The sequence below is a fragment of the Ornithorhynchus anatinus genome, chromosome X1, assembly GCF_004115215.2.
Source record: "Ornithorhynchus anatinus isolate Pmale09 chromosome X1, mOrnAna1.pri.v4, whole genome shotgun sequence".
Lineage (NCBI taxonomy): Eukaryota > Metazoa > Chordata > Mammalia > Monotremata > Ornithorhynchidae > Ornithorhynchus > Ornithorhynchus anatinus.
Window position 1 is genome coordinate 5,351,044 of NC_041749.1, and position 12,828 is coordinate 5,363,871.

Here is a 12,828-nt window from a genome sequence, read left to right on the forward strand (position 1 = left end):
GGGCCCCGCCCCTTTCCCCCGGCCCCGCCCCCCTCTCCCGCCCTCCGCCAATGGGCGTCCTTCCCTCTCTCGGGCCCCGCCCCTTTCCCCCGGCCCCGCCCCCTCTCCCGCCCTCCGCCAATGGGCGTCCTTCCCTCTCCCCGGCCCCGCCCCCCGCCCTTCCCGTCCCCCAATGGGGGGCCCCCGCGGTTCCCCGGGCCCCGCCCCCCGGCCCCGCCCCCTGGCGGCGGGCGGGCGGCGGGGGCGCGGCGGCTTGGCGCTTAGTGCGGGCTGGGCGTCGGGGGCGATGGGCGGCTGCGGGGGGTGGGGTCTGGCCGTGCTGCTGTGCTGGGCCGGGGGCTGCAGCCCGGGGGCCGCCGCGCAGCCCTCCGCCTCCGCGCAGCCCTCCGCCTCCCCGGGCTGGCCCCGCTGCCCCAGCCGCTGCCTCTGCTTCCGCACCACCGTGCGCTGCATGCACCTCCTGCTGGACGCCGTCCCCGCCGCCTCCCCGCAGACCTCCATCCTGTAAGTCCGCCCCGGGGGTCTGCGCCCGGTCGGCGCCCCGGGAATGCCGGCGCACGACTGCGGGAAGGAATCCTCGACTGCCTGCCCGCCTGCCTGCCTGCCTGCGTGCGGGGATGGCTGCGGGAATGCAGGACTGCGTAAAGGAAGGCCTGCGTGGAGGGATGGATGAATGCATGCACGAACGGCGTGCATGCATGCATGCGTGTGTGAATGACTGCCTGAATGCATGCATGCATGCATGAATGAATGAATGACTGCATGTATGAATGAATGCGTGAATGAATGCCCGAATGCATGCATGCATGCATGCATGAATGCGTGAATAAATGCGTGAATGAATGACTGCATGCATGTGTGCATGTATGAATGACTGCATGCATGTGTGAATGAATGAATGCCTGGATGCATGCATGCATGAATGAATGCATGCATGCATAAATGAATGAACGAAAGCAACCCCGGGGCGCCCTGCCCCCCCCAACCCCGGGATCGCCCCCCCTCCCTCGCCCCTCCCCAGCGTCCAAGAAGTAGCCCGGGCTGAGCTTCTTTGTCCGCCGGCCCTGGCTCTCCCTCCCGCCCAATACACTCCCTTTTCCTGCCCCCCTCTTTTGGAGCCAAAGGGGAGGGGGGGCGATGAGGCCCCGAGTTGGGGGAGGGGAGCCCCCATTGCATTCATTCGTTCAATCGTATTTATTGAGCGCCTACGATGTGCAGAGCACTGGACTAAGCGCTTGGAACACCATCCTCCCCTTCCCCCCCACTGCGGGCCTCAGTTGGGAAAACCCAAGGAAATCCCTTCCCTCTCCCACCTCCTTTTTCCACCTTTGTTCCCATTCCCGGCCTTTCTCTCCATCCTCATTCCCTGCCTCTGTAACCTGGGATCTGGCCCAGCGCTTAGAACCATGCTTGGGGCATAGGGATTGACGACTAATAATAACAATAATGATGATGTTGGTATTTGGTAATGATGGAATTAGTAGCAGTAGTAGTAGTACAGTGCTCTGCAAACAATAAGCGCTCAATAAATACCAGTTACTGACTCACTGATTTATTCCAATACCTCTATCCCCCTCTTAGGCCGCACACACCCCCTTCTGAGCGGGACTGGATCTTCACCCCCTCTGTTGAACTGTACTCTCCCAAGTGTTCAGTACAGTTAAGGGCTCAGTAAATACCACTGATCGATAGGCACCACTGCCGGAGAAAATAATAATGTCGGTATTTGTTAAGCGCTTACTGTGTGCGGGGCACTGTTCCAAGCGCTGGGGTAGACACGGGGGAATCGGGTCGTCCCACGCGGGGCTCCCAGTCTTCATCCCCATTTGACAGATGAGGGCACTGAGGCCCAGAGAAGGGAAGTGACTCGCCCACCGTCACCCAGCTGGCAAGTGGCAGAGCTGGGATTCGAACTCATGACCTCTGACTCCAAAGCCCCTGCTGTTTCCACTGAGCCACGCTACTTCTCTAATAGCGTTTGGGTTCTGTGCGTGTAAGGCGGGGTTCGACTACCCGGCAGTGGGAGGTGGAATCGTCAATCAATCAATCAATCATCAATTGTGTTTATTGAGCGCTTACTCTAGGCAGAGCGCTGAACTGAGCTCTTGGGAGGGCACAGTTCAATAATATAACAGACATTTTCAGGCCACAGGGAATTTACAGTCCAATAATAATGTTGGAATTTGTTAAGCGCTTACTATGTGCCGAGCACCGTTCTAAGCGCTGGGGGAGATGCAGGGTCATCAGGGTGGCCCACGGGAGGCTCCCAGTCTTCATCCCCATTTTCCAGATGAGGGAACTGAGGCCCAGAGAAGTGAAGTGACTCGCCCACAGTCACACGGCCGACAAGTGGCAGAGCTGGGAGGGGGAGACGGAAATTAGTGTAAATACATTACAGATATGTATACAAGTGCTGTGGGGCTGGGAAAGAGGGGAAGGAACAAAGGAAGTAAATCAGGGGGATGCAGGGGGAGAAGAGGAAGTGAGGGTTTAGTCCGGAAGGCCTCTTGGAGGAGATGGGCCTTCAGTTAGCCTTTGAAATTGGGACGGAGTCATTGTCTGTGGGATAATAATGTTGGTATTCGTTAAGCGCTTACTAGGTGCCGAGCACCGTTCTAAGCGCTGGGGGAGATCCGGGGTCATCGGGTCGTCCCACGGGAGGCTCACGGTTAATCCCCCTTTTCCAGATGAGGGAACTGAGGCCCAGAGAAGTGAAGCGACTCGCCCACAGTCACACGGCGGACAAGCGGCAGCGCCGGGAGTCGAACCCATGACCTCTGACTCCCAAGCCCGGGCTCTTTCCACTGAGCCACGCTGCTTGATGAAGACCCAAGCGTTTCAGGGGAAGAGAGAAAGGGAGGGAAAGACTAGAAACAACTGAAGAAATCACTGGGGGGCGAGGGTGGGGGAGGAGGGAGAGGCAGAGAGACAGAGAATAAAAGGACATTCCCTGCAACTGGAAAACACTTTGAGGATCAGGAAGGTGGAAGAGAAAAGGAAGGGGGACAGAGAGAGACAGAGACAGACAGGCAGAGCATTCCCTTACAACTCACCTCCTCCAAGAGGCCTTCCCAGACTGAGCTCCTCTTCTCCCTCTGCCACCCCCGCTTTACCTCTCCGCAGCTAAACCCTCTTTTTCCCCTTTTCCCTCCGCTCCTCCCCCCCTCCCTTCCCCTCCCCACGGCACCGTACTCGTCCGCTCGACTGTATATATTTCCGTCGCCCTATTTATTTTGTTAATGAGTTGTACATCGCCTCGATTCTATTTAGTCGCCATCGGTTTTTACGAGATGTTCTTCCCCTCGACTCTATCTATCGCCATCGTTCTCGTCCGTCCGTCTCCCCCGATCAGACCGTGAGCCCGTCAAACGGCAGGGACCGTCTCTATCTGTTGCCGACTTGTTCATCCCAAGCGCTTAGTACAGTGCTCTGCACATAAGTAAGCGCTCAATAAATACGATCGAATGAATGAATGAACTGGAAAGCACTTTGAGGATCAGGGAGCTGGAAAAGGAAGGGATACAGAGAGAGACGGAGACACAGGGAGAGACAGAGTGTTCCCTTCAACCGCAAAGCACTTTGAGGATCAGGGAGCTGGAAGAGAAAAGGAAGGGATACAGAGAGAGGCAGAGCGAGAGACAGAGCATTCCCTTCAACTGGAAAGCACTTGGAGGATCAGGGAGCTGGAAAAGGAAGGGATACAGAGAGAGACGGAGACACAGGGAGAGACAGAGTGTTCCCTTCAACTGGAAAGCACTTTGAGGATCTGGGAGCTGGAAGAGAAAAGGAAGGGATAAAGAGAGAGACAGAGGCACAGAGAGAGATGGAGATGCAGAGAGATACAGAGACACAGAGAGAGACAAAGAGAGAGACAGAGCATTCCCTTACAGCTGGAAAGCACTTTGAGGATCAGGGAGGTGGAAGAGATAAAAGGAAGGGATAAAGAGAGAGACAGAGACACAGAGAGAGACAGAGGCACAGAGAGAGACAGAGATGCAGAGAGATACAGAGACACAAAGAGAGACAAAGAGAGAGACAGAGCATTCCCTTACAGCTGGAAAGCACTTTGAGGATCAGGGAGGTGGAAGAGAAAAGGAAGGGATACGGAGAAAGAGACACAGAGAGAGACAAAGAGAGAGATGGATTATTCCTTTCAACTGGAAAAAAACTTTGAGGATCAGGGAGGTGGAAGAGAAAAGGAAGGGATACAGAGAGAGACAGAGACAGACAGAGACACAGAGAGAGACAGAGACAAAGAGAGAGATGGAGCATTCCTTTCAACTGGAAAAAACTTTGAGGATCAGGGAGGTGGAAGAGAAAAGGAACGGATACAGAGAGAGACAGAGACACAGAGAGACAGAGAGAGAGAGAGAGACAGACAGAGCATTCCCTTACAACTGGAAAGCACTTTGAGGATCAGGGAGGTGGAAGAGAAAAGGAATACAGAGAGAGTCAGAGATGCAGAGAGATACAAAGACACAGAGAGACAAAGAGAGAGACAGACAGAGCATTCCCTTACAACTGGAAAGCACTTTGAGGATCAGGGAGCTGGAAGAGAAAAGGAAGGGATACAGAGAGAGACAGAGACACAGAGAAAGACAGACAGAGACAGAGAGATGGCACATTCCTTTCAACTGGAAAAAAAAACCTTCGAGGATCAGGGAGGTGGAAGAGAAAAGGAAGGGATACAGAAAGAGACAGAGATGCAGAGAGATACAGAGAGAGAGATAGACGGACAGAGCATGCCCTTCAACTGGAAAGCACTTTGAGGATCAGGGAGGTAGAAAAGGAAGGGATAAAGAGACAGACAGAGACACAGAGAGACAGACAGAGACAAAGAGAGAGATGGAGCATTCCTTTCAACTGGAAAAAACTTTGAGGATCAGGGAGGTAGAAGAGAAAAGGAAGGGATACAGAGAGAGACAAAGAGAGAGATAGAGCATTCCCTTCAACTGGAAAGCACTTTGAGGATCAGGGAGGTGGAAAAGAAAAGGAAGGGATACAGAGAGAGACAGAGACAGACAGAGATTCAGAGAGATACAGAGAGAGACAGTGAGAGACAGAGCATTCCCTTACAACTGGAAAGCACTTTGAGGACCAGGGAGCTGGAAGAGAAAAGGAAGGGATACGGAGAAAGACAGAGAGACAGAGAGAGAGACAGACATTGCATTCTCTTCAAATGGAAAGCACTTTGAGGATCAGGGAGCTGGAAGAGAAAAGGAAGGGATACAGAGACAGACAGACACAGAGAGAGACAGAGAGACAGAGAGAGACAGGAGGAGGAAGGGACAGAGAGGGAAGAGGAAAATCAATCAATCAATCAATTGAACTTAGTTCGTTCATTCATTTCATTCAGTGGTATTTCGTGAGTGCTCACTGTGTGCACAGCACTGAATCGGACACTTGGGAGAGTCCAGGATATGAGAGGGGAGGGACACGTTCCCTGCCCACAAGCTTAGAGAGAGCTACCCTAGTGGCCAGAACCTGGGCTTGGGAGTCAGAGGACCTGAATTCTAATCCCATTTCCACCACTTGTCTGCTGGGCGGATTTGGGCCGGTCACTTCACTCCTCCGGGCCTCAGTTCCATCTCCTGTAAAATGGGGATTAAGACTGTGAGCCCCATGCGGGACTGGGTCCAACCCCATTACCTTGTAATAATAATGTTGGTATTTGTTAAGCGCTTACTGTGTGCCGAGCACTGTTCTAAGCGCTGGGGTAGACACAGGGGAATCAGGTTGTCCCACGTGGGGCTCACAGTCTTTATCCCCATTTTACAGATGAGGTGACTGAGGCACAGAGAAGTTAAGTGACTTGCCCAAAGTCACACAGCTGACAAGTGGCCGAGCTGGGATTCGAACCCATGAACTCAGACTCCAAAGCCCGTGCTCGTTCCGCTGAGCCACGCTGCTTCTCTGTGTCTCTGTTTGTCTGTCTGTTGTTTGTCTGTTTGTATCAACCCCAGTGTTCAGTACAGTGCTCGCCACATAGTAAGCACTAAATCGGTCATCTTTATTGAGCGCAGAGCACTGCACTGAGCGCTGAGGAGAGTGCAGTATAGCAATAAAACAGAATTGATAGGCACATGAAGCATTATTATTATTATTACTGTTGTTATTCTCCAAATCCAAATCTTGATTCTATTTATTGCTATCGTTCTTGTCCGTCTTCCCCGATTAGACCGTAAGGCCGTCAGAGGGCAGGGACTGCCTCTATCTGTTACCGATTTGTCCATTCCAAGCGCTTAGTACAGTGCCCTGCACATAATAAGCGCTCAGTAAATACTATTGAATGAATGAATGAATGAAATCCATGAAGCGACCGTTCTTTTCCGATGCCGAATATCATTCACTGTCAAATCTCGGCTCTCCAGAATACCAAAAATAGTTTTCACCTCTCTTGGCTGAGTGAAAGAACATTGGCAGGAAGAAACCGTAAAAGTTTTAGCGGGCCATTCAGGAAATGGTCTGTGTTTCTTAAATTCGGAAGAAACCGTATTTACAGACCACCTTTTCTACTGATCGTTGCATTTTTGGCTAGTTTCCTGTGGACCTTCGTTGTGAATTTTTCTCGGTGCCTTCCTGAGTGTTTCTCCTTAATGAAAAGTCTTCAGATGCTTGAGGATGTGGATATTAATTGAAGGCTAATGTCCAGGAGTAGCAAATCCCAATACACTGAATTGGATTAAAGTTGTTATGCTGAGGTTCTTTCTGGATATGGTTGTGTTTTATTTTGTAGTGAGTTAGTGGAAAAACTCAGACAGTTGAAGCATTATGCTCATCTAGTCAGACATGGCTATTTCTAATTCTGTTGCTAGACTTGATTTCTCTTTGGGAGAAAAACAAAACTTGACTATGTGGCCTGGTGGCGATAAAGACCTGGGTGCGTAGGTCTTTAAAGACCCTGGTTAGTATAAACACCTTCAATATCAAAAAATAGCCCGGGAAATAGGGTAAATGGCAAGGAGGTAGGTTTCCCAAGCAATCTGAGCCAAAAATGTAGTTTTATGTCACCTATTCAAACGGAGGACCTAAAAAACATAGACGTGGTTTCATCCCTGAATAGAAACTTTAAATTAAGGAGGACGGCATTCCCTCCGTGATACCATTTCATTCATTCAATCGTATTTATTGAGCGCTTACTGTGTGCAGAGCACTGGACTAAGCGCTTGGAATGTATTAATTCGGCAACAGATATTAGTATCGTTTTTGTCCGTCCGTCTCCCCCGAGCCCGTCGATGGGCAGGCGCTGTCTCTATCTGTTGCCGATTTGTCCATTCGAAGCGCTTAGGACAGTGCCCTGCACATAGTAAGCGCTCAGTAGATACTATTGAATGAATAGAGACCATTCCTGCCCGCCGACGGGCTCACAGTCTAAACGGGGGAGACGGACGGCAAAGCAAAACAGAAGAGAACAAAACAAGACAACGTCATCAAGATAAATAGTATCATGGAGGTATATACCTCATTTGTCGCTTGACCACTACCCCAACCCAGCTGTACAGTTCTACTAAAATTATATTTCAGCCAGGAGCCCTCCCCTGATCTCTCATCTTTGAGAAGTAGCACAGCCTAATGGAACTTTTCCTCATCTCCCACTCCCTTCTGCGTCGCCCTGACTTGCTCCCTTTGCTCTTCCCCTGTCCCAGCCCCAAAGCACTAATGCACATATCTGTCATTTAATTTATCCCTTTGCTTTCCCCCGCTCCCAGCCCCAAAGCACTTGTATACCTATCTGTAATTTAATTTATTGCTATGGATGTCTTTCTCCGACCCTTCTAGACTATGAGAAGCTCAGTGGAAAGAGCCCGGGCTTCGGAGTCGGAGGTCATGGGTTCGAATCCCGGCTCTGCCACTTGTCAGCTGTGTGACCGTGGGCAAGTCACTTCACTTCTCTGGGCCTCAGTTACTGCATCTGTAAAATGGGGAGTAAGACTGTGAACCTCATGTGGGACAACCTGATGACCCTCTATCTACCCCAGCGTTTAGAACAGTGCTCTGCACATAGTAAGCGCTTAACAAATACCAACATTATTATTATTATTATGAGCTCCTTGTAGGCAGGGAATGCCACTGTTTATTGTTGTACTGTACTTGCCTACACGTCTAGTACGGTGCCCTGCACACAGTAAGCGCTCAATAATTACGAATGAATGAATGAAATGGTCCTCAGAATCAGAGGACCAGGATTCTGATCTCCGATCTGCCACTCACCTCCTGGGTGACCTTGGGAAAGTCACTTAATTTCTCTGTGCCTCAGTTTCCTCTTCTGGGAAATGGAGATACAATACCTGTTCTTTCCCGCTTAGACCGGGAGTTCCATGTGGGACAGAGAATGTGTCTGATCTAGTGGTACGTCCCCTAGAACGTTGTACACGGCTGGGCTCTTAGTAAATGCACTGATATGTCAGTTATTCTTATTATCATTGTTGTCATCTCCTCGCCCTTGCTCCCTTTCTGCAACTCCAACTCAAGTGTTCATACCCCCCACGGGAAGCAGCGTGGCTCAGTGGAAAGAGCCCGGGCTTGGGAGTCAGAGGTCATGGGTTCGAATCCCAGCTCTGCCACTTATCAGCGGCGTGCCCGTGGGCAAGTACTTCACTTCTCTGTGCCGCAGTTCCCTCATCTGTCAAATGGGGATGAAGACGGTGAGCCTCACGTGGGACAACCTGATGACCCTGTGTCTACCCCGGCGCTTAGAACAGTGCTCTGCACATAGTAAGCGCTTAACAAATACCAACATTATTATTTTTATTACCCCCACCGTTTAACACTTAGGTATATGTATCTATACTCCATTATTTTCTCCTACCTCAAATGTATTCGTTCATTCAACCATATTTATAGAGCACTTACTGGGCTTGGGAGAGTACAGTATAACAACAAACAGACACATTCCTGCCCACAATGATCTCACAGTCTAGAGGGGGAGACAAACAATATAAATCGGTAAATAAATAGATATAGTTTCCTCCCCTGGCTTCACCCCCCCCCCCCCCCGGTCCCCCCGTTGTAGTAAACTCCTAGAAGTCAGGGGTCTTATCTATCAATTCAGTCGTATTTGCCCAAACGCTTAGTAGTCTTATTTATTTAGCACTCACTGAGTGCAGCACACTGTAGTAAGCACCTGGGCGAGTACCATCCCGTAGAGTTGGTAGATAAGATCCCTGCCCTCAAGGATGATGATGACGCTGGTATTTGTTAAGTGCTTACTGTGTATCAAGCACCGTTCTAAACGCTGGGGTAGATAATAATAATGTTGGTCTTTGTTAAGCGCTTACTATGTGCAGAGCACTGTTCTAAGCGCTGGGGTAGACACAGGGGAATCAGGTTGTCCCTCGTGAGGCTCACCGTCTTCATCCCCATTTTACAGATGAGGGAACTGAGGCCCAGAGAAGTGAAGTGACTTGCCCACAGTCACACAGTTGATCAGTGGCGGAGCTGGGATTAGAACCCATGACCTCTGACTCCCAAGCCCGGGCTCCTTCCACTAAGCCAGGCTACTTCTCGTCCTATTTTCTAGTCGGGGAGATAGATATTAAAATAAAAAATAGGTAAGGAGAGGGACAGAGGATGGGATTAGGCACATGAGTGTTGGGGATGCGGGGAATATCAAAAGGGAGCATAGGGGATGCAGAAGGGAGGGGGAATAGGGTGGAAAGAGGGAGGAGAGTAGGGAAAACTTGCTTGGAGAGACAGGATTTTAGCTGGGCTTTGAAGACGGGGCTAGCGGTGGCCTGGCGGATGTGAAGGAGGGGAAAGTTTGAATCCGAAACGTTGGTGTCAGGAAAGATGAAAAGGAGACGCGGTAGGTATAACAGAATGGCAAACAAATCATCTAGCAGGTGGGGATGCTGCCTAGTAAGTAGAGCCAGGTTCTAGTCCCAACTCGGACACTATTCCTTCTTCTTTCAGTTGTATTTATTGAGCGCTTATTTGGCGCAAAGCACTGTACTGAGCGCTTAGGAGAGTACAAAGAAGAAGAAGAATTATGATATTTGTTAAGCACTCACTATGAAGCAGCGTGGATCAGTGGCAAGAGCCCGGGCTTGAGAGTCAGAGGTCGTGGGTTCTAGTCCCGGCTCCGCCCCTTGTCAGCTCTGTGACCTCGGGCAAGTCACTTCACTTCTCTGGGCCTCAGTCTCTCATCTATAAAAAGGAGATTGAAAGTGTGAGCCCACATGAGACAACCTGATTACCCTGTATCTACCCCAGCGCTTAGAACAGTGCTTGGCACATAGTAAGTGCTTAACAAATGCCATCATTATTATTTGCAGACACTGTATTAAGCGCTGGGGTGGATCCGAGCAAATCTTCCCCATTTTACAGATGAGGTAACCGAGGCAAGGAGAAGTGAAGTGGCTTGCCCAAGGCCACACAGCAGACAAGTGGCAGAGGTGGGATTAGAACCCGTCATCTTGAGACTCCCAGGCCCGTGCTCTATCCACGATGCCTTGCGACAATAAGCAGACACATTCCCTGCCCACCGCGGGTTTGCAGTCTGGAAGGGGAGACAGACGTTAATATAAAGAAATAAATTACACCAGCTTGCTCCGGAACCTCGGCCAAGTCACTTAAACCTCTCTGGGCCTCAGTTTTCCCATCTGGAAGATGTGGATAAACTACCTGCCCTGCCTCCTTCGTGAGATGGAGGTGTGTCTGATCTAGTTATCGTGTATCATCCTCAGTGCGTAAACAGCACCTGGGCACATAGCAAGTGCCATACTCTTATTATCGTTGTGGTTATCGTTATCCCTCTGGAAGAGGAAGGAGGAAATGGGGGACCCCCAAGCTATCCAGGCGAGCAGGCCTCAGTGACTGGTAATGAAAGCCCATCCCTTCAGGCCAGCGGCTTGCACAGCTGCCGTCCCGCTTCTTGGCTCGGGGCCCGACCCCGTCCGCCTCCCAGGCCGCTCCCGGAATCGATCCATCGGAGCCGGTGGTCAGCCGGCATCCAAGTCGGGGGGTGTCCCCGTCGTCTTCCGTCAAATGGAGTTCCCCTCCCGGCCCTCGGGGGGGGGGGGTCGAGCCCCACCCAGAGAAATGAGCTTCTTTATTTCCGTGAGCAAATACCGACGGACTGATCTCGCATTTTATGGCCACGGTTTTGAACAGGTTCGAAAGATCCTGGAGGAATGTTAGGAAAAATGTTGACAATACATCCGTCTCCTCGGTATGGTGCTTCTCTCCAGATGGTTTCCTGTTACTTCTCCAGAGTTTGCAGAGCCTGGAGTGTTAAGCACCTGGCAGATGGTTGCTTTTTAAACTGCCGTGGGTTTTCCCCAATATCTGCACCCTTCATTCACCCCCTCTCTCAACCCCACAACACTTATGTGCCTAACCTAATTGCACATAATCGAGCAATATTTTGATGCTATTGATGACTGTCTACTTGTTTTGTTTTGTTTTGTTGTCTGTCTCCCCCTTCTAGACTGTGAGCCCGTTGTTGGGTAGGGTTTGTCGCTATCTGTTGCCGAATTGTGCTTTCCGAGCGCTTAGTACAGTGCTCTGCGTACAGTAAGGGTTCAAGTAATACGATTGAGTGAATGAATGAAGGGACCTTAAATAATTTATTTACGTTATTATCTGTCCCTTCAGACTGTAAACTTGGGTTTTTCTGTTGGTTTCATTAAGGGGTTAATAATAATGTTGGTATTTGTTAAGCGCTTACTATGTGCAGAGCACTGCTCTAAGCACTGGGGGAGATTTAGGGTGATCAGTTTGTCCCACGTGAGGCTCATAGTTAATCCCCATTTTACAGATGAGGTAACTGAGGCACAGAGAAGTGAAGTGACTCGCCCACCATCACACAGCTGACAAGTGGCAGAGCTGGGAGTCGAACCCATGACCCGTGACTCCCAAGCCCAGGCTCTTTCCACTGAGCCACCCTGCTTCCCCCATAACTTAACTTAATAGTTAACTTAATAGTTCTCCCTTAACTTAAAAGGTTAATTGCTTTCTAGGTGCCAGGCACTGTTCTAAGTGCTGGGGTAGATACAAGGTAAGCAGGTTGGACCCAGACCCTGTCCCACATGGAGTTTACCACCTTAATCCCCATTTTACAGATGAGGTAACTGAGGCACAGAGAAGCAAAGTACTTGCCTAAGGTCACACAGCAGTAAAGTGGCAGAGCCAGGACTAGAACCCAGGTCCTTCTTTTCCCAGGCCCGGGCTTTATTCACGAGGCCTCACCGCCTCCGAATGAAGAATTAAATGATTGAGTTCAAATGGGAGGGTAACCAAGAGTCAAAAGACTTTATTTCTGGGGAAATTAAAATCGATTTGGCTCTCGGAATGCCTTGGGACTACATTTTCTTTGTCTTTGTACCTCCAAGCGCAAGGTATAACCACTGGACAGATAAGTTCAGCTTTCTAGTTAGGAAAGACCGTCTGGTTTGGCCAAATCGGGTGTGTTTAGAATTTGGACTGCCTCAACTCCTGGAAGGTCTCCATCTGCCCCTGTCATCGGGGGGCTTGGGTGATCTACACTGAAAAGCTTGAAAAAGTAGGGCAGTGTTAATCACCAGTGATATTTATTGAGTGCTGTACTAGGCGCTTGGAAGAATTCACTGTAATACAGTAGGTAGAAATGATCGTTGCCCTGGGGAATTTATAATTTAGAGGAAATCTTCCTGCGGGAACAGAGTGAAATCCTTCTTCCCTGCAGGTGTGGAGTTGCTTTTTCTTGGGGTCCGGTGGAAGCCCTAGAATGGTCTCGTGTTATCCAGTTCTGGAGACCGATCCCCAGAATTGGACCAGACTAGATCGTTAGACTTCAAGCGATAAGTCCTGCCATTATCGATTCCTGGGGTGTCAGCGGGAGGGGGCCCA

The 12,828-nt window shown here is 50.3% G+C and overlaps 1 protein-coding gene across 1 annotated transcript in view; it reads left to right on the forward strand.

Moving 5' to 3' along the window:
• The first annotated feature begins 286 nt into the window (after positions 1 to 286).
• Positions 287 to 12,828, forward strand: part of PXDN (peroxidasin) — a 111,656-nt gene continuing 99,114 nt past the window's right edge. Inside the window, exon 1 of the mRNA XM_039910146.1 lies at positions 287 to 504. Coding sequence (XP_039766080.1) covers positions 287 to 504 — 218 coding nt within the window. The remainder of the gene's footprint in view (positions 505 to 12,828) is intronic.